The sequence below is a fragment of the Mobula hypostoma genome, chromosome 5 (assembly GCF_963921235.1).
Source record: "Mobula hypostoma chromosome 5, sMobHyp1.1, whole genome shotgun sequence".
NCBI classification, from domain to species: Eukaryota; Metazoa; Chordata; class Chondrichthyes; order Myliobatiformes; family Myliobatidae; genus Mobula; species Mobula hypostoma.
This window is the reverse complement of record NC_086101.1, coordinates 2,494,099-2,521,318: the sequence shown is the minus strand read 5'-3', so window position 1 is coordinate 2,521,318 and position 27,220 is coordinate 2,494,099. Positions and strand designations below refer to the sequence as shown.

The 27,220-nt window shown below is 50.7% G+C and overlaps 1 protein-coding gene and 1 long non-coding RNA gene across 3 annotated transcripts in view; both read right to left on the bottom strand.

Moving 5' to 3' along the window:
• Positions 1 to 15,963: 15,963 nt before the first annotated feature.
• b3galt4 (UDP-Gal:betaGlcNAc beta 1,3-galactosyltransferase, polypeptide 4) lies at positions 15,964 to 17,902 on the bottom strand. Its single transcript, XM_063047863.1, has one exon. The coding sequence runs from the start codon at positions 17,762 to 17,764 to the stop codon at positions 16,646 to 16,648; it is 1,119 nt and encodes a 372-aa protein (XP_062903933.1). The 5' UTR covers positions 17,765 to 17,902; the 3' UTR covers positions 15,964 to 16,645.
• Positions 17,903 to 17,939: 37 nt separating this feature from the next.
• Positions 17,940 to 27,220, bottom strand: part of LOC134346489 (uncharacterized) — a 40,389-nt gene continuing 31,108 nt past the window's right edge. For both annotated transcript variants that reach the window (XR_010017936.1, XR_010017935.1), the window contains 2 exons: positions 23,696 to 23,781; positions 17,940 to 18,092 (listed from right to left, as the gene is read on the bottom strand). This is a non-coding gene — a long non-coding RNA (uncharacterized LOC134346489). The remainder of the gene's footprint in view (positions 18,093 to 23,695; positions 23,782 to 27,220) is intronic.

Sequence of the window (27,220 nt, the reverse complement as noted above, 5' to 3'; positions counted from 1 at the left end):
AACATTTGGAGAGGCATAATATAATTAGGAATAGTTAGCATGGCTTTGTGAAAGGCAGGTCGTGCCTTACAAGTCTGATTGAATGTTTTGAGGATGTGACTAAACACATTGATGAAGGTAGAGCAGAAGATGTAGTGTATATGGATTTCAGCAAGGCATTTGATAAAGTACCCCATGCAAGGCTAATTGAGAAAGTAAGGAGGCATGGGATCCAAGGGGACATTGCTTTGTGGATCCAGAACTGGCTTACCAGAAGGTAAAGACTGTAGGTAAAGACTGGTTGTAGACGGGTCATATTCTGCATGGAGGTTGGCGACAGTGGTGTGTCTCAGGGATTTGTTCTGGGACTGCTTTTCTTCGTGATCTTTATAAATGACCTGGATGAGAAAGTGGAGGGATGGGTTAGTAAGTTTGCTGATGACACAAAGGTTGGGGGTGTTGTGGGTAGTGTGGAGGGCTGTCAGAGGTTACAGTTGGACATTGAGAGGAAGGGTGGGGGGGGGAATTACTGGAAGTTGGAGAAGTGGCAGATGGAGTTCAACCCAGATAACTGTGATGTGGTTCATTTTGGTAGGTCAAATATGATGGCAGAATATAGCATTAATGGTAAGACTCTTGGCAGTGTGGAGGATCAGAGGGATCTTGGGGTCTGAGTCCATAGGACACTCAAAGCTGCTACGCAGATTGACTCCACATCCCATTCCCATTCTGACATGTCTATCCATGGCCTCCTCTACTGTAAAAATGAAGCCACACTCAGGTTGGAGGAACAACACCTTATATTCCATCTGGGTAGCCTCCAACCTGATGGCACGAACATTGACTTCTCTAACTTCCTTTAATGCCCTACCTCCCCCTCGTACCCCATCCGTTATTTATTTTTATACACACATTCTTTCTCTCGCTCTCCTTTTTCTCCCTCTGTCCCTCTGAATATACCCCTTGTCCATCCTCTGGGTCCCCCCCGCTTGTCTTTCTTCCCGGACCTCCTGTCCCATGATCCTCTCGTATCCCTTTTGCCTATCACCTGTCCAGCTCTTGGCTCCATCCCTCCCGCTCCTGTCTTCTCCTATCATTTTGGATCTCCCCCTCCCCCTCCCACTTTCAAATCTCTTACTAGCTCTTCCTTCAGTTAGTCCTGACGAAGGGTCTCGGCCTGAAACGTCGACTGTACCTCTTCCTAGAGATGCTGCCTGGCCTGCTGCGTTCACTAGCAACTTTGATGTGTGTTGCTTGAATTTCCAGCATCTGAAGAATTCCTGTTGTTTACGCAGGTTGACTCTGTGGTTAAGAAGGCATACAGTATATTGGCCTTCATCAATCATGCCATTGTGTTCAAGAGCTGAGAGGTAATGTTACAGCTCTATAGGACCCTGATCAGACCCCACTTGGAATACTGTGCTCAGTTCTGGTCACCTCACTACAGGAAGGATGTGGAAACTATCGGAAGGGCGCAGAGGAGATTTACAAGGATGTTGCCTGGATTGGGGAGCATGCCTTTTCTCCTTGGAGAGGCGGAGAATGAGAGGTGACCTGATAGAGGTGTACAAGATGATGAGAGGCATTGATCATGTGGATAGTCACAGGCTTTTTCCCACGTCTGAAATGGCTAACACGAGAGGGCACAGTTTTAAGGTGTTTGGAAGTAGGTACAGAGGAGATGTCAGGGGTAAGTTTTTTACGCAGAGAGTGGTGAGTGTGTGGAATGGGCTGCCAGTGATGGTGGTGGAGGCAGATACAATAGGGTCTTTTAAAAGAATCCCAGATAGGTACATGGAGCTTAGAAAAATAGAGGTAGTTTAGTTCCTCCAGCACTTTGCAAGTGTTAACTCTCACTGAAAAATAGGTAAATAACCCTAGGTAATTTCTAATGTAAGTACATGTTTGGCACAGCATTTTGGGCTGAAGTACCTGTATTGTGCTGTTGGTTTTTTATGTTTCTAAGTAGTGCAAAAAGAGATATAAAAGATTAGTATTTATAGGCACACACACACATCTTAGTGTAATTCAGCATTTCTATTATTATGTTTTACAATGTACTGCTGCCACATTACTACAAATCTCATGACAGTGACTGTAAACTGATTCCGAATCGAATTCTCAGATTTCCCCACTGTAGGAGACATCCTCTCCACGTCCACTTTATAAAGACCTTTCAGTAATCGATTGGTTTAAATCAGATCCCCTTCGTTCTTCTACACTCCAGTGAGTACAAGCCCAGAGCCATCAAATGCTCCTCATACTATCCTCTTTGAGGATACAATGAGCGCAGTGGACAGAGGGGAACAGGTGGATGTTATTTACTTGGATTTCCAGAAGGTGTTTGATAAGGTGCCACATAAAAGATTTATCCATTAGATAAGGATGCAAAGAGTTTGAGGTGATGTATTAGCATGGATAGAGGATCGGTTAAGTAATAGAAAGCAGAGAGTTGGGATACATGGATGTTACTCCGGTTGGCAGTCAGTGGAGAGCGGTGTGCTGCAGGGGTCAGTGCTGGGCCTCCAACTGTTTACAATTTACATTAACGATCTGGAAGAGGGGACTGAGTGTAGTGTATCTAAGTTTGCTGATGACACTAAATTGAGTGGAAAAGCAAATTGTGCAGAGGATACGGAGAGTCTGCAGAGAGACATAGATAGGTTAAGTGAATGGGCAAGGGTCTGGCAGATGGAGTACAATGTTGGTAAATACGTGATCATCCTCTTTGGAAGGAAAAGCAGAAGATCAGATTATTATTTAAATGGTAAAAGGTTACAGCATGCTGCTGTGTGGAGGGACTTGGGAGTGCTTGTGCATGAATCGCAAAAGGTTGGTTTACAGGTTCTTTGGAACGTAGAAGGTTTAGGGGAGAGTTGATAGAGCTGTTTAAAATTATGAGGGGGATTGATAGAGTTGACGTGGATAGACTTTTTCCATTGAGAGTGGGGGAGATTCAAACAAGAGGACATGAGTTGAGAGTTAAAGGGCAAAAGTTTAGGGGTAACATGAGGGGGAACTTCTTTACTCAGAGAGTGGTAACTGTGTGGAACGAGCTTCCAGCAGAAGTGGTTGAGGCAGGTTCGATGTTGTCATTTAAAGTTAAATTGGATAGCTATATGGACAGGAAAGGAATGGAGGGTTATGGGCTGAGTGCAGGTCGGTGGGACTAGGTGAGAGTACGAGTTTGGCACGGACTAGGAGGGCCGAGATGGCCTGTTTCCATGCTGGAATTGTTATATGGTTATAGGTGCAGCAGGCTATTTTTAGTTTTTTAGATTTAGATTCAACTTTATTGTCACTGTGCCGAGTACAGATACAAAGCCAATGAAATGCAGTTAGCATCTGACCAGAAATGCAAAGAATAGTGTTATTTACAAAATAACTGCGAATAAAAAGCACACAGCACACAAATATAAAAGTACTGAGACAGTACAATACGGGTGCAATACTGCTTAGCGCTGTGATGTGAGGTTCAGCAGGGTCACAGCCTCAGGGAAGAAGCTCTTCCTGTGCCTGCTGGTGCGGGAGCGGAGGCTCCTGTAGCGCCTACCGGATGGGAGGAGAGTAAAAAGTCCATGGTTAGGGTGAGATGCATCCTTGATAATGCTTTTCGCCCTGCCCAGGCAGCGTTTATGGTAGATGTTCTCAATGGAGGGCAGTTGGGTGCCGATAATCAAAAAGGCAAATGGAATGTTGGCCATTGCTAGAGGGATTGAATTTAAGAGCAGGGAGGTCATGCTGCAACTATACAGGGTACTGGTGAGACCGCACCTGGAGTACTGTGTGCAGTTCTGGTCTCCATACTTGAGGAAGGATATACTGGCTTTGGAGGCAGTGCAGAGGAGGTTCACCAGGTTGATTCCAGAGATGAAGGGGTTAGACTAAGAGGAGATTGAGTTGCCTGGGACTGTACTTGCTGGAATTCAGAAGGATGAGAGGAGATCTAATAGAAATATATAAAATTATGAAAGGGATAGATAAGATAGAGGCAGGAAGGTTGTTTCCACTGGTAGGTGAGACAAGAACAAGGGAACTAGGGGACGTAGCCTCAAGACTCGGGGGAGTGGACTTAAGGTGGAGATGAGGAGAAAATGCTTTTCCCAGAGAGTGGTGAATCTGTGGAATTCTCTGCCCACTGAAGCAGTGGAGGCTACCTCAGTAAATATATTTAAGATAAGGTTGGATAGATTTTGGCACAGTAGGGGGGTTAAGGGTTATGGGGAAAAGGCAGGTAGGTGGAGATGAGTCCATGGTCAGATCAGCCATGATTTTATTGAATGGCGAGACAGGCTTGATGGGCCAGATGGCCGACTCCTGCTCCTATTTCTTATGATCTTATGTTAACCCTTTCACTCCCTGAGCCTTTCTCGTCAACCTCCTTTCTACCCTCTCCAATGTCAGCACATATTTTCTTCAATAAGGGGCCCAATACTGCTCCAAGTGAGGTTTCACCAGAGCTTCATAAGGTCTCAACATTACGTCCTTGCTTTTATATTCTAGTCCTCTCTAAAGGAACGCTCACATCGTGTTTGCCTTCCCCACCACAGACTCAACCTGAGCTGTGTGATCAAGCCCTGCCCACCAGTGAGACACACAGTGAAACTTTCTGATTCCCCTGAGCCGTTAACACTCAACTACAGGCTGTCTGCTTTAATGAAACTGGCTTACCAGAGGCAGGAGGAGGGCCCCGGGGTCATTGATAAAATCCTGGCAGCGAGTTGACTGATGATAATGAGAGTTAACACATGCAAAGGGGTGGAGGACCTGAGGAGCCCCAACAACAGCGATAAACAGCCGACGTTTTAGGCTGAGACCCTTCATGAGAACTCCCAGTGAAAGATCCCATCCTGAAACATCACTGATTCTTCTCTCCCCACAGATGCTGCTCGACATCTGTGAAATGAATTCTCAACATACCAATGCCGAAGAAGAAGAATGTGAGCTGCCTTGATGACTATTGCCCGGTTGCACTTATATTGACAGTGATGAAATGCTTTGAGAGGTTGGTCATGACTAGACTGAACTCCTGCCTCAGCAAGGACCTGAACCCTTTGCAATTTGCCTGTCGCCACAATAGGTCAATGGCAACACAATCTCAATGGCTCTCCACACGGCTTTAAACCACCTGGACAACACTAACACCTGCACGAGGATGCTGTTCATCGACTATAGCTCAGCATTTAATACCATCATTCCCACAATCCCGATTGAGAAGTTGCAGAACCTGGGCCTCTGTACCTCCCTCTGCAATTGGATCCTCGTCTTCCTAACCGGAAACCACAATCTGTGCGGATTGATGATAACGTATCCTCCTCGCTGACGATCAACACTGGTGCACCTCAGGGGTGTGTGCTTAGCCCACTGCTCTACTCTCTGTATACACATGACTATGTGGCTAGGCATAGCTCAAATACCATCTATAAATTTGCTAACGATACAACCATTGTTGGTAGAATCTCAGGTGGTGACGAGAGGGCGTACAGGAGTGAGATATGCCAACTAGTGGAGTGGTGTCACAGCAACAACCTGGCACTCAACGTCAGTAAGACGAAAGAGCTGATTGTGGATTTCAGGAAGGGTAAGATGAAGGAGCATATACCAATCCTCATAGAGGGATCAGAAGTGGAGAGAGTGAGCAGTTTCAAGTTCCTGGGTGTCAAGATCTCTGAGGATCTAACATGGTCCCGACACATCGATGTAGTTATAAAGAAGGCAAGACAGCAGCTATACTTCATTAGGAGTTTGAAGAGATTTGGTATGTCAATAAATACACTCAAAAGCTTCTATAGTTGCACCGTGGAGAGCATTCTGACAGGCTGCATCACTGTCTGGTTTGGAGGGGACGGGGGCTTCTGCAAAGGACTCATCTTGGGCACTAGCCTACAGAGTATCCAGGACATCTTCAGGGAGCAGTGTCTCAGAAAGACAGCGTCCATTATTAAGGACCTCCAGCACCCAGGGCATGCCCTTTTCTCACTGTTACCATCAGGTAGGAGATACAGAAGCCTGAAGGCACACACTCAGCGATTCAGGAACAGCTTCTTCCCCTCTGCCATCCGATTCCTAAATGGACATTGAACCCTTGGACACTACCTCACTTTTTTTAAATATACAGTATTTCTGGATTTTGCACGTTTTTAAAAATCTATTCAATATATGTATATTGTAATTGATTATTTATTATTATATTTTTCATTTTTATTTGTTATTATTATTTTTTTTCTCTTCTGGATTATGTATAGCATTGAACTGCTGCTGCTAAGTTAACAAATTTCACGTCACATGCCGATGATAATAAACCTGATTCTCATTCTGATTCTGAACATGAAATGGTCAACACATGTGGAGCATTTGATGACTCTGGGCCTGTACTCCCTGGGGTTCAAGAAGTGGGGGGGGGGGGAACGGATCTCATTGAAAGCTATCGAATACTGAAAGGCTTCTATAGAGTGGATGTGTGTAAAGTGGAGAGGACGTTTCCTATAGTTGGGGAGTCTAGGACCAGAGGGGTCAGCCTCAAAACAGAGGGATGTCCACTTAGAATGGAGATGAGGAATCTCTTTAACCCAGGGTGGTGAATTGTTAAATTCGTTGCTATGGAGGCAAAGATTAAAAGTAATATTAGCAAATTTGCCGATGACACAAAGCTAGGTGGCAGTGTGAAATGTGAGGAGGATGTTATGAGAATGCAGGGTGACTTGGACAGGCTGGGTGAGTGGGCAGATGCAGTTTAATGTGGATAAATGTGAGGTTATCCACTTTGGTGGTAAGAACGGGAAGGCAGATTATTATCTAAATGGAGTCAAGTTAGGAAAAGGGGAAGCACAATGAGATCTAGGTGTTCTTGTACATCAGTCACTGAAAGCAAGCATGCAAGTACAGCAGGCAGTGAAGAAAGCTAATGGCATGCTGGCCTTCATAACAAGGGGAATTGAGTATAAGAGCAAAGAGGTCCTTCTGCAGCTGTACAGGGCCCTGGTGAGACCACACCTGGAGTACCCTGTGCAGTTTTGGTCTCCAAATTTGAGGAAGGACATTCTTGTTATTGAGGGAGTGCAGCGTAGGTTCACAAGGTTAATTCCCGGGAAGGCGGGACTGTCATATGTTGAAAGATTGGAGCGACTGGGCTTGTATACTCTGCAATTTAGAAGGCTGAGAGGGGATCTTATTGAAACATATAAGATTATTAAGGGATTGGACATGCTGGAGGCAGGAAGCATGTTCCCGCTGATGGGTGAGTCCAGAACCAGAGGCCACAGTTTAAGAATTAGGGGTAGGCCATTTAGAACGGAGTTGGGGGAAAACTTTTTCACCCAGAGAGTGGTGGATATATGGAATGCTCTGCCCCAGAAGGCTGTGGAGGCCAAGTCTCTGGATGCTTTCAAGAAAAAGATGGATAGAGCTCTTAAAGATAGTGGAATCAAAGGTTATGGGGATAAGGCAGGAACTGGATACTGATTGTGGATGATCAGCCATGATCACAGTGAATGGCGGTGCTGTCTCGAAGGGCTGAATGGCCTACTCCTGCACCTATTGTCTAAGTCATTGGGTATCTTTAAAGCGGAGGTTGATCAGTTCTTGATTAGTCAGGGCATCAACGGTTACAAGGAGAGGCAGGACAATGGGTTTGAGAAGGAGAATAAATTAGCCATGATGGGATGGTGCAGCAGATTCGATGGGCTGAATGGCCTAATTCTGCTCCTGTGTTTTATGGTCTAATGGACCTGCTGAGATACCCCACAGTAGAGAGAATCCGAACTGTCTGCATCACAGCCTGCTGGAAACCCCGTGCCCACAGGAAGTGGTGGCTATGGCCCACACCATCACCGGTAAAACCTACCCCAGTACTGAACGCAGCTACTCGGGGCGCTACCACGTGAAAGCAGATTCCATCATCAAGGACACCCACTGTGCAGGCCTCGCTCTCTTCTCGCCACTACCACCGGGCAGGAGGTACAGGCGCCTTAGGTCTCACGCCCCCAGCCCAGGAACAACCATCGGGCTCCTGACTATCACTATGAACCAGTGTGGAGTGACTTCACTCCCCACAACTCTCAACTGATCCTACAACCCACAGACTCACTCCCAGGGACTCTTTTCAACTCATGTTCTCGGTGTCATTTATTCGCACAATTTGTCTTGATAAAAGGTAGGAGTAGAATTAGGCCATTCAGCCCATCGAGTCTGCTGCACCATTCCATCATGGCTGATCCCAGATCAACTCAACCCCACACACCTGCCTTCCCACCATATCCTTTGATGCTCTTTCAGAAAATGATCAACTTCCACCTTAAATATACCCCTGGAGTTGGTCTCCACCACAGTCTGTGGCAGAGCATTCCACAGATTTACTACTCTCTGGCTAAAAAAAATTCTACCTTACCTCTGTTCCAAAGAAATTTGGCCTGTCCCCTAAAACCCCCACTATTGTTTATAGATGCACCGTAGAAAGCATTCTTCTAGGGTGCATCACAACCTGGTGTGGAAGTTGTCCTGTCCAAGACCGGAAGAAGCTGCAGAAGATCGTGAACACGGCGCAGCACATCACACAAACCAATCTTCCGTCCTTGGACTCACTTTACACCGCACGCTGTCGGAGCAGTGCTGCCAGGATAATCAAGGGACACAACCCACCAGCCAACACACTTTCCATCCCTCTTCCCTCCAGGAGAAGGCTCAGGAGCTTGAAGACTCGTACGGCCAGATTTGGGAACAGCTTCTTTCCAACTGTGATAAGGCTGCTGAACGGATCCTGACCCGGATCTGGGTCGTACCCTCCAAATATCCGGACCTACCTCCCGGTTTTTTTTGCACTACCTTACTTCCCATTTTTCTATTTATGATTTATAATTTAAATTTTTAACATTTACTATTGATTTGTAATCCAGGGAGTGGGAAGCGCAGAATCAAATATCGCTGTGATAATTGTATGTTCTACTATCAATTGTTTGGCAACAATAAAGTATAAAGTAAAGAGTCACCCCTCAATTTTGAGGTTGTACCCTCTAGTTCTGGATACTCCACGATAGGGAACATCCTCTCCACATCCACCTTATATAGTCCTTTCAACATTCGGTAGGTTTCTATGAGGTTCCCCCACATTCTTCTAAATTCCAGTGAGTACAGGCCCAAAACTGTCAAAACACTCCTCATACCCCTTCATTCCCGGAATAATCCTCATTAACCTCCACTGGACTCTCTCTAATGACAACACATCCGTTCTGAGATACGGGGCCCAAAATAGTTGACAATACTCTGTGCGGCTTGACTAGTGTCTTATAAAGGTTCAGCATTATCTCCTTACTTTTATATCCTATTCCCCTTGAAATAAATGCAAACATTGCATTTGCCTTCTTTACTACAGACTCAACCTGTGAATTAACCTTCTGGGAGTCTTGCATGAGGACTCCTAAGTCCCTCTGCACCTCTGATGTTTGAATTTTCTCCCCATTTAGATAATAATCTACACTATTCCTTTTACCAAAATGCATTATCATACGTTTCCCAACACTGTATTCCATCCGCCACTTTTTTGCCCGTTCTTCCAATTTCTCTTAGTCCTGCTGCAATAGCATTGCTTCCTCCGCAAGACCTACCCCTCTGCCTATGTCCGTAACATCCACAAACTTTACCACAAAGCCATCAGTTCCATTATCCAAATCATTCAAAATGTGAAAAGCTACGGTCCCAATACTGACCCCTGAGAAACACCACTAGTCACTGGAGCCAACTAGAAAAGGCCCCTTTTATTCCCACTCACTGCCTCCTGCCTGTCAGCCATTCCCTTATCCATGCCAGAATCTTTCCTGTAACGCCACAGGATTTTATCTTGTTAAGCAGCCTCATGTGTGGCAACTTATCAAATGCCTTCTGAAAATCCAAGTAAATGACATCCACTGCCTCTCCTTTGTCCATCCTGCTTGTTTGTCAGTCTTTATTTATGTGTAGTTTTATGTAAATTCTATTGTATTTTTAAACTTTTCCTGTAAATACCTGCAGGAAAATGCATCTCACAGTAAAATAATATGTACATTGATAATGGATTTTACTTTGAAATATTTTGAACTTTGAAATGTTGAGTTGCTCTGGCAGAATACCACAGCAGTGCAGCGATGAGTGTGATGGTGTAGCAGCTGGAGTTGCTGGAATTCAGCTTCAAGTCAGTTCCCATCGCTGCCTGCGGGGAGTTCGTATGTCCTCCCTGTGACCGTGTGGGCTTCCTCCCAGAGACAGATAGATTGGTCATTGTAGGTTGTCCCAGTGAGTTGGCCACGATTACATATTATTCTCCCTATACTGATTGCCAGTTTCAGTCTGTGGTAAAGAAGGCAGTTGCAATTCTGGCATTTATTTCAAGGGGAATAGAATATAAAAGCAAGGAGATAGTGCTGAGCCTTTCTAAGACGCTAGTCAGGCCGCACTTAGAGTATTGTCAACAGCTCTGGGCACCATATCTCAGAAAGGATGTGTTGTCATTGGAGAGAGTCCAGAGGAGGTTCACCAGGATGATTCCGGCAAGACAGCTGCTATACTTCATTAGGAGTTTGAAGAGATTTCGCATGTCAAAAACTTCTATAGATGTACTGTGGAGAGCATTCTGAGAGGCTGCATCACTATCTGGTATGGAGGGGCTACTGCACAGGACTGAAAGAAGCTGCAGAAGATTGTAAATCTAGTCAGCTCCATCTTGGGCACCAGCCTACAAAGTACCCAGGACATCTTCAGAGAGCGGTGTCTCAGAAAGGCAGCGTCCATTATTAAGGACCTCCAGCACCCAGGGCATGGCCTTTTCTCACTGTTACCATCAGGTAGGAGATACAGAAGCCTGAAGGCACACACTCAGCGATTCAGGAACAGCTTCTTCCCCTCTGCCATCCGATTCCTGAATGGACATTGAAGCTTTGGACACTACCTCACCTTTTTTAATATACAGTATTTCTGATTTTGCACGTTTTTAAAACATCTATTCAATATACGTATATTGTAATTGATTTACTTGTTTATTTATTATTATTTTTATTTTATTTTTTTTTTCTCTCTGCTATATTATGTATTGCATTGAACTGCTGCTGCTAAATTAACAAATTTCACGTCACATACCGGTGATAATAAACCTGATTCTGATTCAATTCCTTTGAAAAGTCCTAATCTGCCCTGTTCTCACTATGACCACCGCACGCGCGCGCGCGCACACACACACACACACACACAGACACACACAGACTGAACCCCAGGTCATCCTGTTCCCCCTAGTATCCCACACTCTGACCATCCCCACACATTCTCTCTCACACCGCACGCATCCTGGTCATCCCATCCTATCCCCCGAGTTCTCCCACACTCTCCCTCGCACATCTTAAACAGTAAATCTGTTCCCCTGGCCTGTGATTCACCTGCTAGTGGACACAGCTCCCCTCTGTCCATCTCAATCCTGACGCTCACCACCCCACCCCACCTAATACTGTTCCCATGTCTTACGGTCTTGTTTCCCAACCCGACCGATCACCGTCTCCAGGACCTCATAGTCGCTGGCCACTCTGCGACTCCCCTCAGATCGGCCTAACTCTGTTCCTGGGCGAAGGGGGGACACAAGATGTCCGTTACCTCTCCACCCACCAAATTCTCCAGCCATCTCTCTCCCCCATTCCCCAGACATCTCTGCCCCCATTCCCCAGACATCTCCCCCATTGCCCAGACATCTCTCTCCTCATTCCCCAGACATCTCCCCTCATTCCCCAGCCATCTCTCTCCCCCATTTCCCAGCCATCTCTCCCCCCTCCCCAGACATCTCTGCCCCCATTCCCCAGACATCTCCCCCATTGCCCAGACATCTCTCTCCCCATTCCCCAGACATCTCCCCTCATTCCCCAGCCATCTCTCTCCCCCATTCCCAGCCATCTCTCCCCCCTCCCCAGACATCTCTCCCCCATTCCCCAGACATCTCACCCCATTCCCCAGCCATCCCTCCCCCCATTCCCCAGCCATCTCTGCCCCCATTCCCCAGCCATCTCTCCCCCATTCCCCAGACATCTCCCCCATTCCCCAGACATCTCCCCCATTCCCGACATCACCCCATTGCCCAGACATCTCTCCCCCATTCCCCAGACATCTCCCCCCATTCCCCAGCCATCTCTCTCCCCCATTCCCCAGACATCTCCCCTCAATCCCCAGCCATCTCTCTCCCCCATTCCCCAGACATCTCACCCCATTCCCCAGACATCTCTGCCCCCATTCCCCAGACATCTCCCCCATTCCCCAGACATCTCCCCCCATTCCCCAGCCATCTCTCCCCCTCCCCAGACATCTCCCCCATTCCCCAGCCATCTCTCCCCCTCCCCAGACATCTCCCCATTCCCCAGCCATCTCTGCCCCCATTCCCCAGACATCTCCCCCCATTCCCCAGACATCTCACCCCCTTCCCCAGCCACCTCTGCCCCCATTCCCCAGACATCTCACCCCATTGCCCAGACATCTCTCCCCCATTCCCCAGACATCTCCCCTCATTCCCCAGCCATCTCTCTCCCCCATTCCCCATCCATCTCTCCCCCCTCCCCAGACATCTCCCCCATTCCCCAGCCATCTCTCTCCCCCATTCCCCAGACATCTCCCCTCATTCCCCAGACATCTCCCCTCATTCCCCAGCCATCTCTCTCCCCCATTCCCCAGCCATCTCTCCCCCCTCCCCAGACATCTCCCCCCCATTCCCCAGACATCTCACCCCATTCCCCAGCCATCCCTCCCCCATTCCCCAGCCATCTCTCCCCCTCCCCAGACATCTCCCCCATTCCCCAGACATCTCCCCCCCATTCCCCAGACATCTCACCCCATTCCCCAGCCATCTCTCCCCCCCAGACATCTCCCCCCATTCCCCAGACATCTCACCCCATTCCCCAGCCATCCCTCCCCCCATTCCCCAGCCATCTCTGTCCCCATTCCCCAGACATCTCACCCCATTGCCCAGACATCTCACCCCATTGCCCAGACATCTCTCCCCCATTCCCCAGCCTTCTCCCCCCCATTCCCCAGACATCTCTCACCATTGCCCAGACATCTCACCCTATTGCCCAGACATCTCTCCCCCATTCCCCAGCCATCTCCCCCCCATTCCCCAGCCATCTCTCCCCCATTCCCCAGTCATCTCTCTACCCTCCCCATTCCCCAGCCATCTCTCTCTCCCCTCCCCATTCCCAGCCATCTCTCCCCCATTCCTCAGCCATCTCTCCCCCATTCCCCAGCCATCTCTCCCCCCCATTCCCCAGCCATCTCTCTCCCCCATTCCCCAGCCATCTCACCCCATTCCCCAGCCATCTCTACCCCATTCCCCAGACATCTCTCTGCCTCCCCATTCCCCGGCCATCTCTCCCCCCGTTCCCCAGACATCTCTCTCCCCTCCCCATTCCCCGGCCATCTCTCCCCCCATTCCCCAGCCATCTCTCCCCCATTCCCCAGCCATCTCTGCCCATTGCCCAGACATCTCTCTCCCCTCCCCATTCCCCAGCCATCTCCCCCATTCCCCAGACATCTCTCCCCCCATTCCCCAGCAATCTCTCCGCCGCATTCCCCAGCCATCTCTCACCATTCCACAGCCATCTCTGTCCCCCATTCCCCAGCCATCTCATCCCATTCCCCAGCCATCTCTCTCCTCCATTCCCCAGCCATCTCTCCCCATTCCCCAGCCATCTCTTCCCCATTCCCCAGATATCTCTCTCCCCTCCCCATTCCCCAGACATCTCTCCCCCCATTTCCCAGCCATCTCTCTCCCCCATTCCCCAGCCATCTCCCCCCATTCCCCAGCCATCTCTCTCCCCCATTCCCCAGCCATCTCTCTCCCCCATTCCCCAGCCATCTCTCTCCCCCTATTCCCCAGACATCTCATCCCATTCCCAGCCATCTCTCCCCCCATTCTGCAGATATCTCTCCCACCATTCCCCAGACATCTCTCTCCCCTCCCCATTCCTCAGCCATCTCTCCCCCCCATTCCCCAGCCATCTCACGCCCATTCCCCAGACATCTCCCCCATTCCCCAGCCATCTCCCCCCATTCCCCAGCCATCTCCCCCCCCCGTTCCCCAGACATCTCTCTCCCCTCCCCATTCCCCGGCCATCTCTCCCCCCATTCCCCAGCCATCTCTCCCCCATTCCCCAGCCATCTCTGCCCATTGCCCAGACATCTCTCTCCCCTTCCCATTCCCCAGCCATCTCTCCCCCCCATTCCCCAGCCATCTCTGTCCCCCATTCCCCAGCCATCTCACCCCATTCCCCAGCCATCTCTCTTCCCCATTCCCCAGCCATCTCCCCCCATTCCCCAGCCATCTCTCCCCATTCCCCAGCCATCTCTTCCCCATTCCCCAGATATCTCTCTCCCCTCCCCATTCCCCAGACATCTCTCCCCCATTTCCCAGCCATCTCTCCCCCATTCCCTAGCCATCTCTCCCCCCATTCCCCAGCCATCTCTCTCCCCCATTCCCCAGCCATCTCCCCCCATTCCCCAGCCATCTCCCCCCATTCCCCAGCCATCTCTCTCCCCCATTCCCCAGCCATCTCTCTCCCCCTATTCCCCAGACATCTCATCCCATTCCCAGCCATCTCTCCCCCCATTCCGCAGATATCTCTCCCACCATTCCCCAGACATCTCTCTCCCCTCCCCATTCCTCAGCCATCTCTCCCCCCCATTCCCCAGCCATCTCACCCCCATTCCCTAGACATCTCCCCCATTCCCCAGCCATCTCCCCCATTCCCCAGCCATCTCTCTCCCCATTCCCCAGCCATCTCACCCCCATTCCCCAGACATCTCACCCCCATTCCCCAGCCATCTCTCTCCCCATTCCCCAGACATCTCTCTCCCCCATTCCCCAGACATCTCTCCCCCGCATTCCCCAGCCATCTCTCCCCATTCCCCAGACATCTCTCCCCCCATTTCCCAGCCATCTCTCCCCCCATTCCCCAGCCATCTCCCCCCATTCCCCAGACATCTCCCCCCATTCCCCAACCATCTCTCCCCCATTCCCTAGCCATCTCTCCCCCCATTCCCCAGACATCTCTCCCCCGCATTCTCCAGCCATCTCTCTCCCCCATTCCCCAGACATCTCTCCCCCATTTCCCAGCCATCTCTCCCCCCATTCCCCAGCCATCTCCCCCCATTCCCCAGACATCTCCCCCCATTCCCCAACCATCTCTCCCCCATTCCCTAGCCATCTCTCCCCCCCATTCCCCAGCCATCTCCCCCCATTCCCCAGCCATCTCTCTCCCCCATTCCCCAGCCATCTCCCCCCATTCCCCAGCCATCTCTCTCCCCCATTCCCCAGCCATCTCTCTCCCCCTATTCCCCAGACATCTCATCCCATTCCCAGCCATCTCTCTACCCATTCTGCAGATCTCTCCCACCATTCCCCAGATATCTCTCTCCCCTCCCCATTCCTCAGCCATCTCTCCCCCATTCCCCAGCCATCTCCCCCCATTCCCCAGCCATCTCTCTCCCCCATTCCCCAGCCATCTCTCTCCCCCTATTCCCCAGACATCTCATCCCATTCCCAGCCATCTCTCTACCCATTCTGCAGATCTCTCCCACCATTCCCCAGATATCTCTCTCCCCTCCCCATTCCTCAGCCATCTCTCCCCCATTCCCCAGCCATCTCACCCCATTCCCCAGCCATCTCCCCCCATTCCCCAGCCATCTCCCCCCATTCCCCAGCCATCTCTCTCCCCATTCCCCAGCCATCTCACCCCCATTCCCCAGACATCTCCCCCATTCCCCAGCCATCTCCCCCCATTCCCCAGCCATCTCCCCCCATTCCCCAGCCATCTCTCTCCCCCATTCCCCAGACATCTCTCCCCCGCATTCCCCAGCCATCTCTCCCCCCATTCCCCAGCCATCTCCCCCCATTCCCCAGACATCTCCCCCCCATTCCCCAACCATCTCCCCCCATTCCCCAGCCACAATGCATGGAAATGAAGGCAGACAAAGAGAGTGAGCAGATGCAGTTGGTCAGGTTTATCAGTGCCCGAGGCATCCAGAACAACAGTCCCAATCTTCTGTTAGCACCGCCCACACACCCCCATCTCAGCTCCCAGCGCACAGCAACTCCACGTCCCGGATGAAGCCCACTGCAACAGAGAGCTGCCGGCTTTCGTTCTCCTATCCACTGGCCCTGGCCCGTACCAAACCGGATCAGCACTGGTAGGAATGTTCCAGACCCACTCGCCTGTCCCAGACCTGTTCCTCAGCCCCACAACCACTGCTCAGGGAGCTTCAGATGCACAGCACCAGTCGCGGGATTCCCTGCGCAACCAGGCACCGGTCCCCAAATCCCCGGCACTACCCGCAGCCAGCTCCCGGTCCTCAGCACGATTTGGCACTGGGCCCAGATCCCCGGCACCAATTGGCTCCAGTCCCTGGAAACACCAGCCCCACGTGGAGATGGTCCCCGTATTCCAGGAAACACCAGTACTACGTGGAGTCAGTCCCTGGATCCCTGGCACCACAAGGCGCTGGGCACCAGACCCCTGGCACTACGAGGCAATGGGCACCAGACCCCTGGCACTACGAGGCACTGGGCACCAGATCCCTGGCACTACGAGGCGCTGGGCACCAGACCCCTGGCACTACGAGGCGCTGGGCACCAGACCCCTGGCACTACGAGGCGCTGGGCACCAGACCCCTGGCACTACCTGGCACCGGCCCAGCAGTACTGGAGTTGCTGCAGGAAGCTGACTGAGTTGCAGATGAGCAGGGCGGCCAGGCCCTGCAGGGCTCCGCAGTCACCGCCCTCTTCCACCTGCACCCAGAGGGCGGGCAGCTCGGCCGGGCCGACGTGGTGCGAGGAAAAGGCACGGCGGAGGCAGCAGCGGTGCGGGTACAGGCGCTGCGAGCCCGCCATGCGGGCCGAGGGCGTGGGCCGGAGCCCGGCCGCCCGGGCACACATGCCGACGAAAGCGTCCTCCACCCGGATGAGGGGCAGGCGGTGGGCGGCGGCCAGCACCTTGGCGGCAGCGCCGCGCGAAAGCACGTAGGCCGTGCCGCTGCAGTAGTGGGGGTAGACGGGCGCCGAGTAGGTGGCCTCGGGCACGTAGTAGGGGCTGACGGGGTCCCGCTCCACCCGCACGCCGGCGTGGACGCGGCCCAGGTAGAGGTCAGGCTCGGCCGGGCTGTGGGGCCGCGGGGGCCCACCCGGCTCGGGCCCGGGCTCGGGCGGGCTCAGGGCCGCCAGGTGGGTCACCAGCGCCCGCACGTTGACGAAGACGTCGTCGTCCGCTTTGAGCAGGAAGCGAGCCTCCGGGCAGTGCTCCCGCGCCCAGCCCAGCACCATCAGCGTCTTGAGCGTCAGGTTGAGGTAGGTGTCGGCGAAGAGGCCCTGCACCAAGTCGCCGTGCCGCTGGGCCTCGGCCTCCAGCAGCCGCGCCTCCCGTGCGGTGGCGGGCAGGCCCAGGGCGAACAGGGTGCGCACCCGCCGGCCCGCCACCTCGCCCAGCGAGCCCCAGCTGGCCCGGATGGCCTGCCGCTGGCGCCGGTGGCCGGGGCTGCTGGTCACCAGGGTCACCAGGAAGACCGGGCGGGGGCCGCTGCAGGCGCCCGGGTTGGGCAGCCGGAGGGGGCCGGGAGCCCACCCAGCACCGGGCGCGGGCCGCCGCGGCAGCCCGGGGCCGCCTGTCTCCCCGAACCCGGCCCCGTCCCCGCTCAGCACCCACTCCTCGATCCGCCCCAGCAGCAGCAGCAGGGTGACCAGGGCCAGCAGCACCAGCGCCACGGCCGGGGGCAGCCGGCGCCGGCCGAGCGGGCACCGCATCGCTGGGTCACTGGGCTCCCCGGCCGGAGAACCACAAAGTCTGGAAACCCACTGGATCACCGGAGTCGCACTGGATCACCGGAGACCCACTGGATCACCGGAGTCTCACTGGATCACCGGAGACCCACTGGATCGCTGCATCATTGGAGTTCCACTGGGATCCCGTCACTGTCCGACTGAAGATCTTGCTATTTCACTGTAGTCCCACCTCGAGGTGAATGCAGTTCCCTCCGATGGGCCACTGGGGGTTTCGTCACTGGATTCCACTGTCTCTCTGTCCCCACTGGATCGCAGGAGTCCACTGGATCATTGTAGCCTCACTCCGAATCTACAGAACAAACATGAGAAAGAGAAATCACCACCCAGGACATACTCTCATCTCACTGCTGCCATTGGGAAGAAGGTACAAGACTCTCACCCCCAGGGTCAGGAACAGTCATTACCCCTCAACCATCAGGAACCATCACCCAGGCCACGTTCTCGTCTCACTGCTGTCATCAGGCAGGAGGTACAGGAGCCCCAGGACTCTCACCACCAGGGTCAGGAACAGTTATTACCCTTCAACCATCCTATTACATGGCATCACTCACAACACGCTGGAGGAACTCAGCAGGTCGGGCAGCATCCGTGGAAACGATCAGTCGATGTTTTGGGCCGAGACCCTTCGTCAGGACTGAAGAGGGAAGGGGCAGAGGCCCTATAAAGAAGGTGGGGGGAGGGTGGGAAGGAGAAGGCCTCTTTTTGAGTTTATATTACACGGCATCAAAGGTTACAGGGAGAAGGCCGGGAAATGAGGTTGTAAAAAAAAGGATCAGCCATGATTGAATGGCGGAGCAGACTCGATGGGCCAAATGGCCTCATTCTGCTCCTGTGTCTTATGTCTTGGTTTTATCAGCCTTTTGAACCAGAGAGGATAACTACACCCGCCCCATCACTGAACTGTTCTCACTTTCACAGACTCTTCATCTCATTTGTCTCAATATTGATTGCTTTTTAAAAAAATTATTATTATTTCTTTCTTTTGTATTGTCACACCGGTTGAACTGGCTAGTGGCGTGGTCTTTCATTGGATCTGCTGTGGACAGACCTACTGAGTAAGCCGACACGACACTGAATCTCGGGGTGGTTATGCTGACATGTACTTTGACAATGCGAACTTTGCCCGTTTACTTGTACAGCCCTGTGCCTGTCCCAAACTAGTATCTGTCCTCTCCACTCCCCCTCTACCTCGCCCCGTCTCATTACCCTCCCACTCGCTTCCCTCCCTTTCCCAGTCCTCGCCTCTCCGCACGACTGCCCCAGGGTGCCGGGGGAGGGGAGGCCTGAGGCCGCGGTGCGGGGTAGGACGTCACTGACCTGGATCGGTAGGTGCTGTTCGGGGTCCGGACGCGGGCCAACGCTCACGGACACGCGGGTACACACACACACACGGACACAGTGCGCAAGGTGAGATGCACCTGTCGCCGCCGCGGGTCACCGGTTCAGTGGGTGTGGCCTGGCGTCAGCGAGGGGAGGGAGAGAAACAAAGATCGGGGGCAGAGAGAGAGACCGGAGGGGGTGGGGGAGAGACACCGGGGATGGGAGACAGCACGGGTAAAGACGGGGACGGGGTAATCAGTGGGAAACGGCACAACACAGAGAGGGAGGGGGCAGATAGGGTTGGGGGGGGAAGTGGAAGGGAGGGGAAGCGGAGAGCGGACACACACGTATGAAAATAACATCTCCCGGAGCCGTGCTGTGTCTCTCACTCTCTCCAGGTGTCCCTCTCCCTCCCGCATTCTCTCTCTGACTCTCTTCCTCACTCTTCGGCTGTCGGTAGTTTCTCTCAGTCACCTCCCCATCTCCCTCCCTCTCTCTCCGACTGAGAGCGCCAGGGACAGCGAAAGGCGGACCTGCATTGCGGCGGGAGGGAGACCGAAGCGATCGGGGGAGAAGACACATTCCGGAGGAGGACGGGACGGAACGGAGGGTGGGAGACAGCAGCACATGCGAGGCGAGGCCGGACGGTCGGATGCACGGCCGCGGGCGACCGAGCGCGGTCTCGGACACCGCCAAGCAGACACACCTCCAGCCGCTCCGAGCACCGCCGCAATGCGCCGAACTGGGCGGGGGCAGCCCCGAGTGTGAGAGGTGCTGTCCCGCCAGCTGGGACCGGGCCAAAGTTACAGACCCCGGGTCCTGTCACTATACTCTCCTTCCTCTTTTTATCCCGGTGTACCGCCCGCAACACTGTGTGTGTGTGTCTGTATCGAGGAATAACGCTCTGTAACTGTGTGTCTCTGTGTATCCCGGTGTACCAGTCTGTAACGGTGTGTGTCTCTGTGTATCCCGGTGTACCAGTCTGTAACGGTGTGTCTCTGTGTATCCCGGTGTACCAGTCTGTAACGGTGTGTCTCTGTGTATCCCGGTGTACCAGTCTGTAACTGTGTGTCTCTGTGTATCCCGGTGTACCAGTCTGTAACGGTGTGTGTCTCTGTGTATCCCGGTGTACCAGTCTGTAACGGTGTGTCTCTGTGTATCCCGGTGTACCAGTCTGTAACGGTGTGTCTCTGTGTATCCCAGTGTACCAGTCTGTAACGGTGTGTCTCTGTATCCCGGTGTACCAGTCTGTAACGGTGTGTCTCTGTGTATCCCGGTGTACCAGTCTGTAACTGTGTGTCTCTGTGTATCCCGGTGTACCAGTCTGTAACGGTGTGTGTCTCTGTGTATCCCGGTGTACCAGTCTGTAACTGTGTGTCTCTGTGTATCCCGGTGTACCAGTCTGTAACGGTGTGTGTCTCTGTGTATCCCGGTGTACCAGTCTGTAACGGTGTGTCTCTGTGTATCCCGGTGTACCAGTCTGTAACGGTGTGTCTCTGTGTATCCCGGTGTACCAGTCTGTAACGGTGTGTGTCTCTGTGTATCCCGGTGTACCAGTCTGTAACTGTGTGTCTCTGTGTATCCCGGTGTACCAGTCTGTAACGGTGTGTGTCTCTGTGTATCCCGGTGTACCAGTCTGTAACTGTGTGTCTCTGTATCCCGGTGTACCAGTCTGTAATGGTGTGTGTCTCCGTGTATCCCGGTGTACCAGTCTGTAACGGTGTGTGTCTCCGTGTATCCCGGTGTACCAGTCTGTAACTGTGTGTCTCTGTGTATCCCGGTGTACCAGTCTGTAACAGTGTGTCTCTGTGTATCCCAGTGTACCAGTCTGTAACTGTGTGTCTCTGTGTATCCCGGTGTACCAGTCTGTAACTGTGGGTCTCTGTGTATCCCGGTGTACCAGTCTGTAACGGTGTGTCTCTGTGTATCCCGGTGTACCAGTCTGTAACGGTGTGTCTCTGTGTATCCCGGTGTACCAGTCTGTAACTGTGTGTCTCTGTGTATCCCGGTGTACCAGTCTGTAACGGTGTGTCTCTGTGTATCCCGGTGTACCAGTCTGTAACGGTGTGTGTCTCTGTGTATCCCGGTGTACCAGTCTGTAACGGTGTGTGTCTCTGTGTATCCCGGTGTACCAGTCTGTAACGGTGTGTGTCTCTGTGTATCCCGGTGTACCAGTCTGTAACTGTGTGTCTCTGTGTATCCCGGTGTACCAGTCTGTAACGGTGTGTGTCTCTGTGTATCCCAGTGTACCAGTCTGTAACAGTGTGTCTCTGTGTATCCCAGTGTACCAGTCTGTAACTGTGTGTCTCTGTGTATCCCGGTGTACCAGTCTGTAACTGTGTGTCTCTGTGTATCCCGGTGTACCAGTCTGTAACGGTGTGTCTCTGTGTATCCCGGTGTACCAGTCTGTAACGGTGTGTCTCTGTGTATCCCAGTGTACCAGTCTGTAACGGTGTGTCTCTGTATCCCGGTGTACCAGTCTGTAACGGTGTGTGTCTCTGTGTATCCCGGTGTACCAGTCTGTAACTGTGTGTCTCTGTGTATCCCGGTGTACCAGTCTGTAACGGTGTGTCTCTGTGTATCCCGGTGTACCAGTCTGTAACGGTGTGTCTCTGTGTATCCCAGTGTACCAGTCTGTAACGGTGTGTCTCTGTATCCCGGTGTACCAGTCTGTAACGGTGTGTGTCTCTGTGTATCCCGGTGTACCAGTCTGTAACTGTGTGTCTCTGTGTATCCCGGTGTACCAGTCTGTAACAGTGTGTCTCTGTGTATCCCAGTGTACCAGTCTGTAACGGTGTGTCTCTGTGTATCCCGGTGTACCAGTCTGTAACGGTGTGTCTCTGTGTATCCCAGTGTACCAGTCTGTAACGGTGTGTCTCTGTATCCCGGTGTACCAGTCTGTAACGGTGTGTCTCTGTGTATCCCAGTGTACCAGTCTGTAACGGTGTGTGTCTCCGTGTATCCCAGTGTACCAGTCTGTAACGGTGTGTCTCTGTATCCCGATGTACCAGTCTGTAACAGTGTTGAAACGTAGAAAACCTACAGCACAATACAGGCCCTTCAGCCCACAATGCTGTGCCAACATGTACTTACTTTAGAAATTACCCCGGGTTAGTAGGTAAGTTATTGGAGGGAGTACTAAGAGACAGAATCTACAAGCATTTGGATAGACAGGGACTTACTAGGGAGAGTCAACATGGCTTTGTGCGTGGTAGATCATGTTTGACCAATCTATTGGAGTTTTTCGAGGAGGTTACCAGGAAAGTGGATGAAGGGAAGGCAGTGGATATTGTCTACATGGACTTCAGTAAGGCCTTTGACAAGGTCCCGCATGGGAGGTTAGTTAGGAAAATTCAGTCGCTAGGTATACATGGAGAGGTGGTAAATTGGATTAGACATTGGCTCAATGGAAGAAGCCAGAGAGTAGTGGTAGAGAATTGCTTCTCTGACTGGAGGCCTGTGACTAGTGGTGTGCCACAGGGATCAGTGCTGGGTCCATTGTTATTTGTCATCTATATCAATGATCTGGATGATAATGTGGTAAATTGGATCAGCAAGTTTGCTGATGATACAAAGATTGGAGGTGTAGTAGACAGTGAGGAAGGTTTTCAGAGCCTGCAGAGGGACTTGGACCAGCTGGAAAAATGGGCTGAAAAATGGCAGATGGAGTTTAATACTGAGAAGTGTGAGGTATTGCACGTTGAAAGGACAAACCAACATAGAACATACAGGGTTAATGGTAAGGCACTGAGAAGTGCAGTGGAACGGAGGGATCTGGGAATACAGATACAAAATTCCCTAAAAGTGGCGTCACAGGTAGATAGTGTCGTAAAAAGAGCTTTTGGTACATTGGCCTTTATTAATCAAAGTATTGAGTATAAGAGCTGGAATGTTATGATGAGGTTGCATAAGGCATTGGTGAGGCCGAATCTGGAGTATTGTGTTCAGTTTTGGTCACCAAATTACAGGAAGGATATAAATAAGGTTGAAAGAGTGCAGAGAAGGTTTACAAGGATGTTGCTGGGACTTGAGAAACTCAGTTTCAGGGAAAGGTTGAATAGGTTGGGACTTCATTCCCTGGAGCGTAGAAGAATAAGGGGAGATTTGATAGAGGTATATAAAATTATGATGGGTATAGATAGAGTGAATGCAAGCAGGCTTTTTCCACTGAGGCAAGGAGAGAAAAAAACCAGAGGACATGGGTTAAGGCTGAGGGGGGAAAAGTTTAAAGGGAACATTAGTGGGGGCTTCTTCACACACAGAGTGGTGGGAGTATGGAATGAGCTGCCAGACGAGGTGATAAATGCGGGTTCTTTTTTAACATTTAAGAATAAATTGGACAGATACATGGATGGGAGGTGTATGGAGGGATATGGTCCGTGTGCAGGTCAGTGGGACTAGGCAGAAAATGGTTCGGCACAGCCAAGAAGGGCCAAAAGGCCTGTTTCTGTGCTGTAGTTTCTGTGGTTTCTATGGAAACATCAGGCTATCAGTCAGGAACTCGGAAGCATAAATTGTAAACAGATGTTCTCAGGAAAACTGAAATGTGGCAAATGTTCAGGGGATACTTACATGGGGTTCTGCATAGTTATGTTCCAGTGAGACAGGGAAACGATAGAAGGATACAGGAACCTTGGTGTACAAAGGCTGCTGTAAATCTGGTCAAGAAGAAAAGAAGAGCTTACGAAAGGTTCAAAAACAAGGTAACGATAACCTTATAACAATTACAGGCCAGAAACAGGCCATCTCGGCCCTTCTAGTCCGTGCCGAACTCTTACCTTCACCTAGTCCCACCGACCTGCACTCAGCCCATAACCCTCCATTCCTTTCCTGTCCATATATCTATCCAATTTAACTTTAAATAGACAACATCGAACCTGCCTCAACCACTTCTGCTGGAAGCTCGTTCCACACAGCTACCACTCTCTGAGTAAAGAAGTTCCCCCTCATGTTACCCCTAAACTTTTGCCCTTTAACTCTCAACTCGTGTCCTCTTGTTTGAATCTCCCCCAGTCTCAATGGAAAAAGCCTATCCACGTCAACTCTATCAAGTCCCCCTCAACCTTCTACGCTCCAAAGAATAAAGACCTAACTTATTCAACCTTTCTCTGCAACTTAGGAGATGAAACCCAGGCAACATTTTAGTAAATCTCCTCTGAACTCTCTCAATTTTATTGACATCTTTCTTATAATTCGGTGACCAGAACTGTACACAATACTCCAAATTTGGCTTTACCAATGCCTTATACAATTTCAACATTACATCTCAACTCCCATACTCAATGTTCTGATTTATACACTTCACTACCCTATCCACATGAGATTCCACCTTCAGGGAAATATCACCATTATTCCTAGGTCCCTCTGTTCTATTGCATTCTTCAGTGCCCTACCATTTACCATGTATGTCCTATTTTGATTAGTCCTACCAAAATGTAGCACCTCACATTTATCAGGATTAAACTCCATCTGCCTTCTTTCAGCCCACTCTTCTAACTGGCCTAAATCTCTCTGCAAGCTTTGAAAACCTACTTCATTATCTACAACCCCACCTATCTTAGTATCATCTGCATACTTACTAATCCAATTTACAACCCCATTATCCAGCTCATTAATATATATGACAAATAACATGGGACCCAGTACAGATCCCTGAAGCACACCACTAGACACTGTCCTCCAATCTGACACACAGTTATCTACCACTACTCTCTGGTGTCTCCCATCCAGCCACTGTTGAATCCATTTTACTACTTCGATATTAATACTTAACGATTGAACCTTCCTAACTAACATTCCATGTGGAACCTTGTCAAAGGCCTTACTGAAGTCCATATAGACAACATCCATTGCTTTACCCTCGTCAACTTTCCGAGTAACCTTCAAAAAATTCAGTAAGATTTGTCAAATATGACCTTCCATGCACAAATCCATGTTGACTGTTCCTAATCAGACCCTTTCTATGCAGATAATTATATATACCATCCCTCAGAATACTTTACATCAGTTTACCCACCACTGACGTTAAACTCACAGGCCGATAATTGCTAGGTTTACTCTTAGAACCCTTTTTAAACAATGGAACAACGTGAGCAATATGCCAATCCTCCAGTACCATCCCCGTTTCTAATGACATTTGAAATATTTCTGTCAGAGCCCCTGCTATTTCCACACTAACTTTCCTCAAGGTCCTAGGGAATATCCTGTCTGGACCCGGAGACTTATCCACTTTTATATTCCTTAAGATCGCCAGTACTTCCTCTTCTTTAATCATCATACTTTCCATAACTACCCTTCTTGTTTCCTTTACCTTACACAATTCAATATCCTTCTCCTTAGTGAATACCGAAGAAAAGAAATTGTTCAAAATCTCCCCCATCTCTTTTGGCTCTGCACATAGCCGTCCACTCTGATTCTCCAAGGGACCAATTTTATCCCTCACTAGAGATCGAGAAGATTTTAAGGCCAGCAGGAAGGAGCTTAAGAATGAAAGTAGGAGAGCCAGAAGGAGCCACGAGAAGGCATTGGTGAGTAGGATTAAGGAAAACCCCAAGGCATTCTACTAGTACGTGAAGAGCAAGAGGATAAGTCGTGAGAGAATAGGACCAATCTAGTGTGACAATGGAAAAGTGTGTATGGAACCGGAAGAGACAGCAGAGATACTTAATGAATACTTTGCTTCAGTATTCACTACAGAAAAGGATCTTGGCAATTGTATGCATGACTTACAGCGGTCTGAAAAGCTTGAGCATGTGGATATTAAGGAAGAGGATGTGCTGGAGCTTTTGTAAACTATCAAGTTGGATAAGTCACCGGGACCAGACGAGATGTACCTCAGGCTACTGTGAGAGGCAAGGGAGGAGTTTGCAGAGCCTCCGGCGATGATCTTTGCATCATCAGTGGGGACGGGAGAGGTTCCAGAGGATTGGAGGGTTGCGGATGTTGTTCCTTTATTCAAGAAAGGGAGTAGAGATAGCCCAGAAAATTATAGAGCTGTGAGTCTTACTTCAGTGGTTGGTAAGTTGATGGAGAAGATCCTGAGAGCCAGGATTTATGAACATTTGCAGAGATATAATATAATTAGGAATAGTCAACATGGCTTTGTCAAAGGCAGGTCATACTTTACAAGTCTGATTGAATTTTTTGAAGATGTGACTAAACACATTGATGAAGGTAGAGCAGTAGATAGTCATAGTCATACTTTATTGATCCCAGGGGGAAATTGGTTTTCGTTACAGTTGCACCATAAATAATAAATAGTAATAGTAATAGTACCATAAATAGTTAAATAGTAATATGATGTAGATGCAGCAAGGCATTTGACAAGCTACCCCATGCAAGGCTTATTAAGAAAGTAAGGAGGCATGGGATCCAAGGGGACATTGCTTTGTGGATCCAGAACTGGCTTGTCCACAGAAGGCAAAGAGTGATTGTAGATGGGTCATATTCTGCATGGAGGTTGGTGACCCAGTGGTGTGCCTCAGGGATTTGTTCTGGGACCCCTTCTCTTCGTGATTTGTATAAATGACCTGGATGAGGAAGTGGAGGGATGGGTTAGTAAGTTCGCTGATGACACAAAGGTTGGAGGTGTTGTGGATAGTGTGGAGGGCTGTCAGAGGTTACAGGGGGACATTGATAGGATGCAAAACTGGACTGAGAAGTGGCAGATGGATTTCAAACCAAATAAGTGTGAAGTGGTTCATTTTGGTAGGTGAAATATGATGGCAGAATACAGTATTAATGGTAAGACTCTTGACAGTGTGGAGGATCAGAGGGACCTTGAGGTCCATAGGAGACTCAAAGCAGCTGCGCAGGTTGACTCTGTGGTTAAGAAGGCATACGGTGTATTGGCCTTCATCAATCGTGGAATTGAATTTAGGAGCTGAGAGGCAATGTTGCAGCTATATAGGTTCCTGGTCAGACCCCGCTTGGAGTACTGTGCTCAGTTCTGGTCACCTCACTACAGGAAGGATGAGGAAACCATAGAAAGGGTGCAGAGGAGACTTACAGGGATGTTACCTGGATTGGGGAACATGCCTTATGAGAATAGGTTGAGTGAACTTGGCCTTTTCTCCTTGCAGTGACGGAGGATGAGAG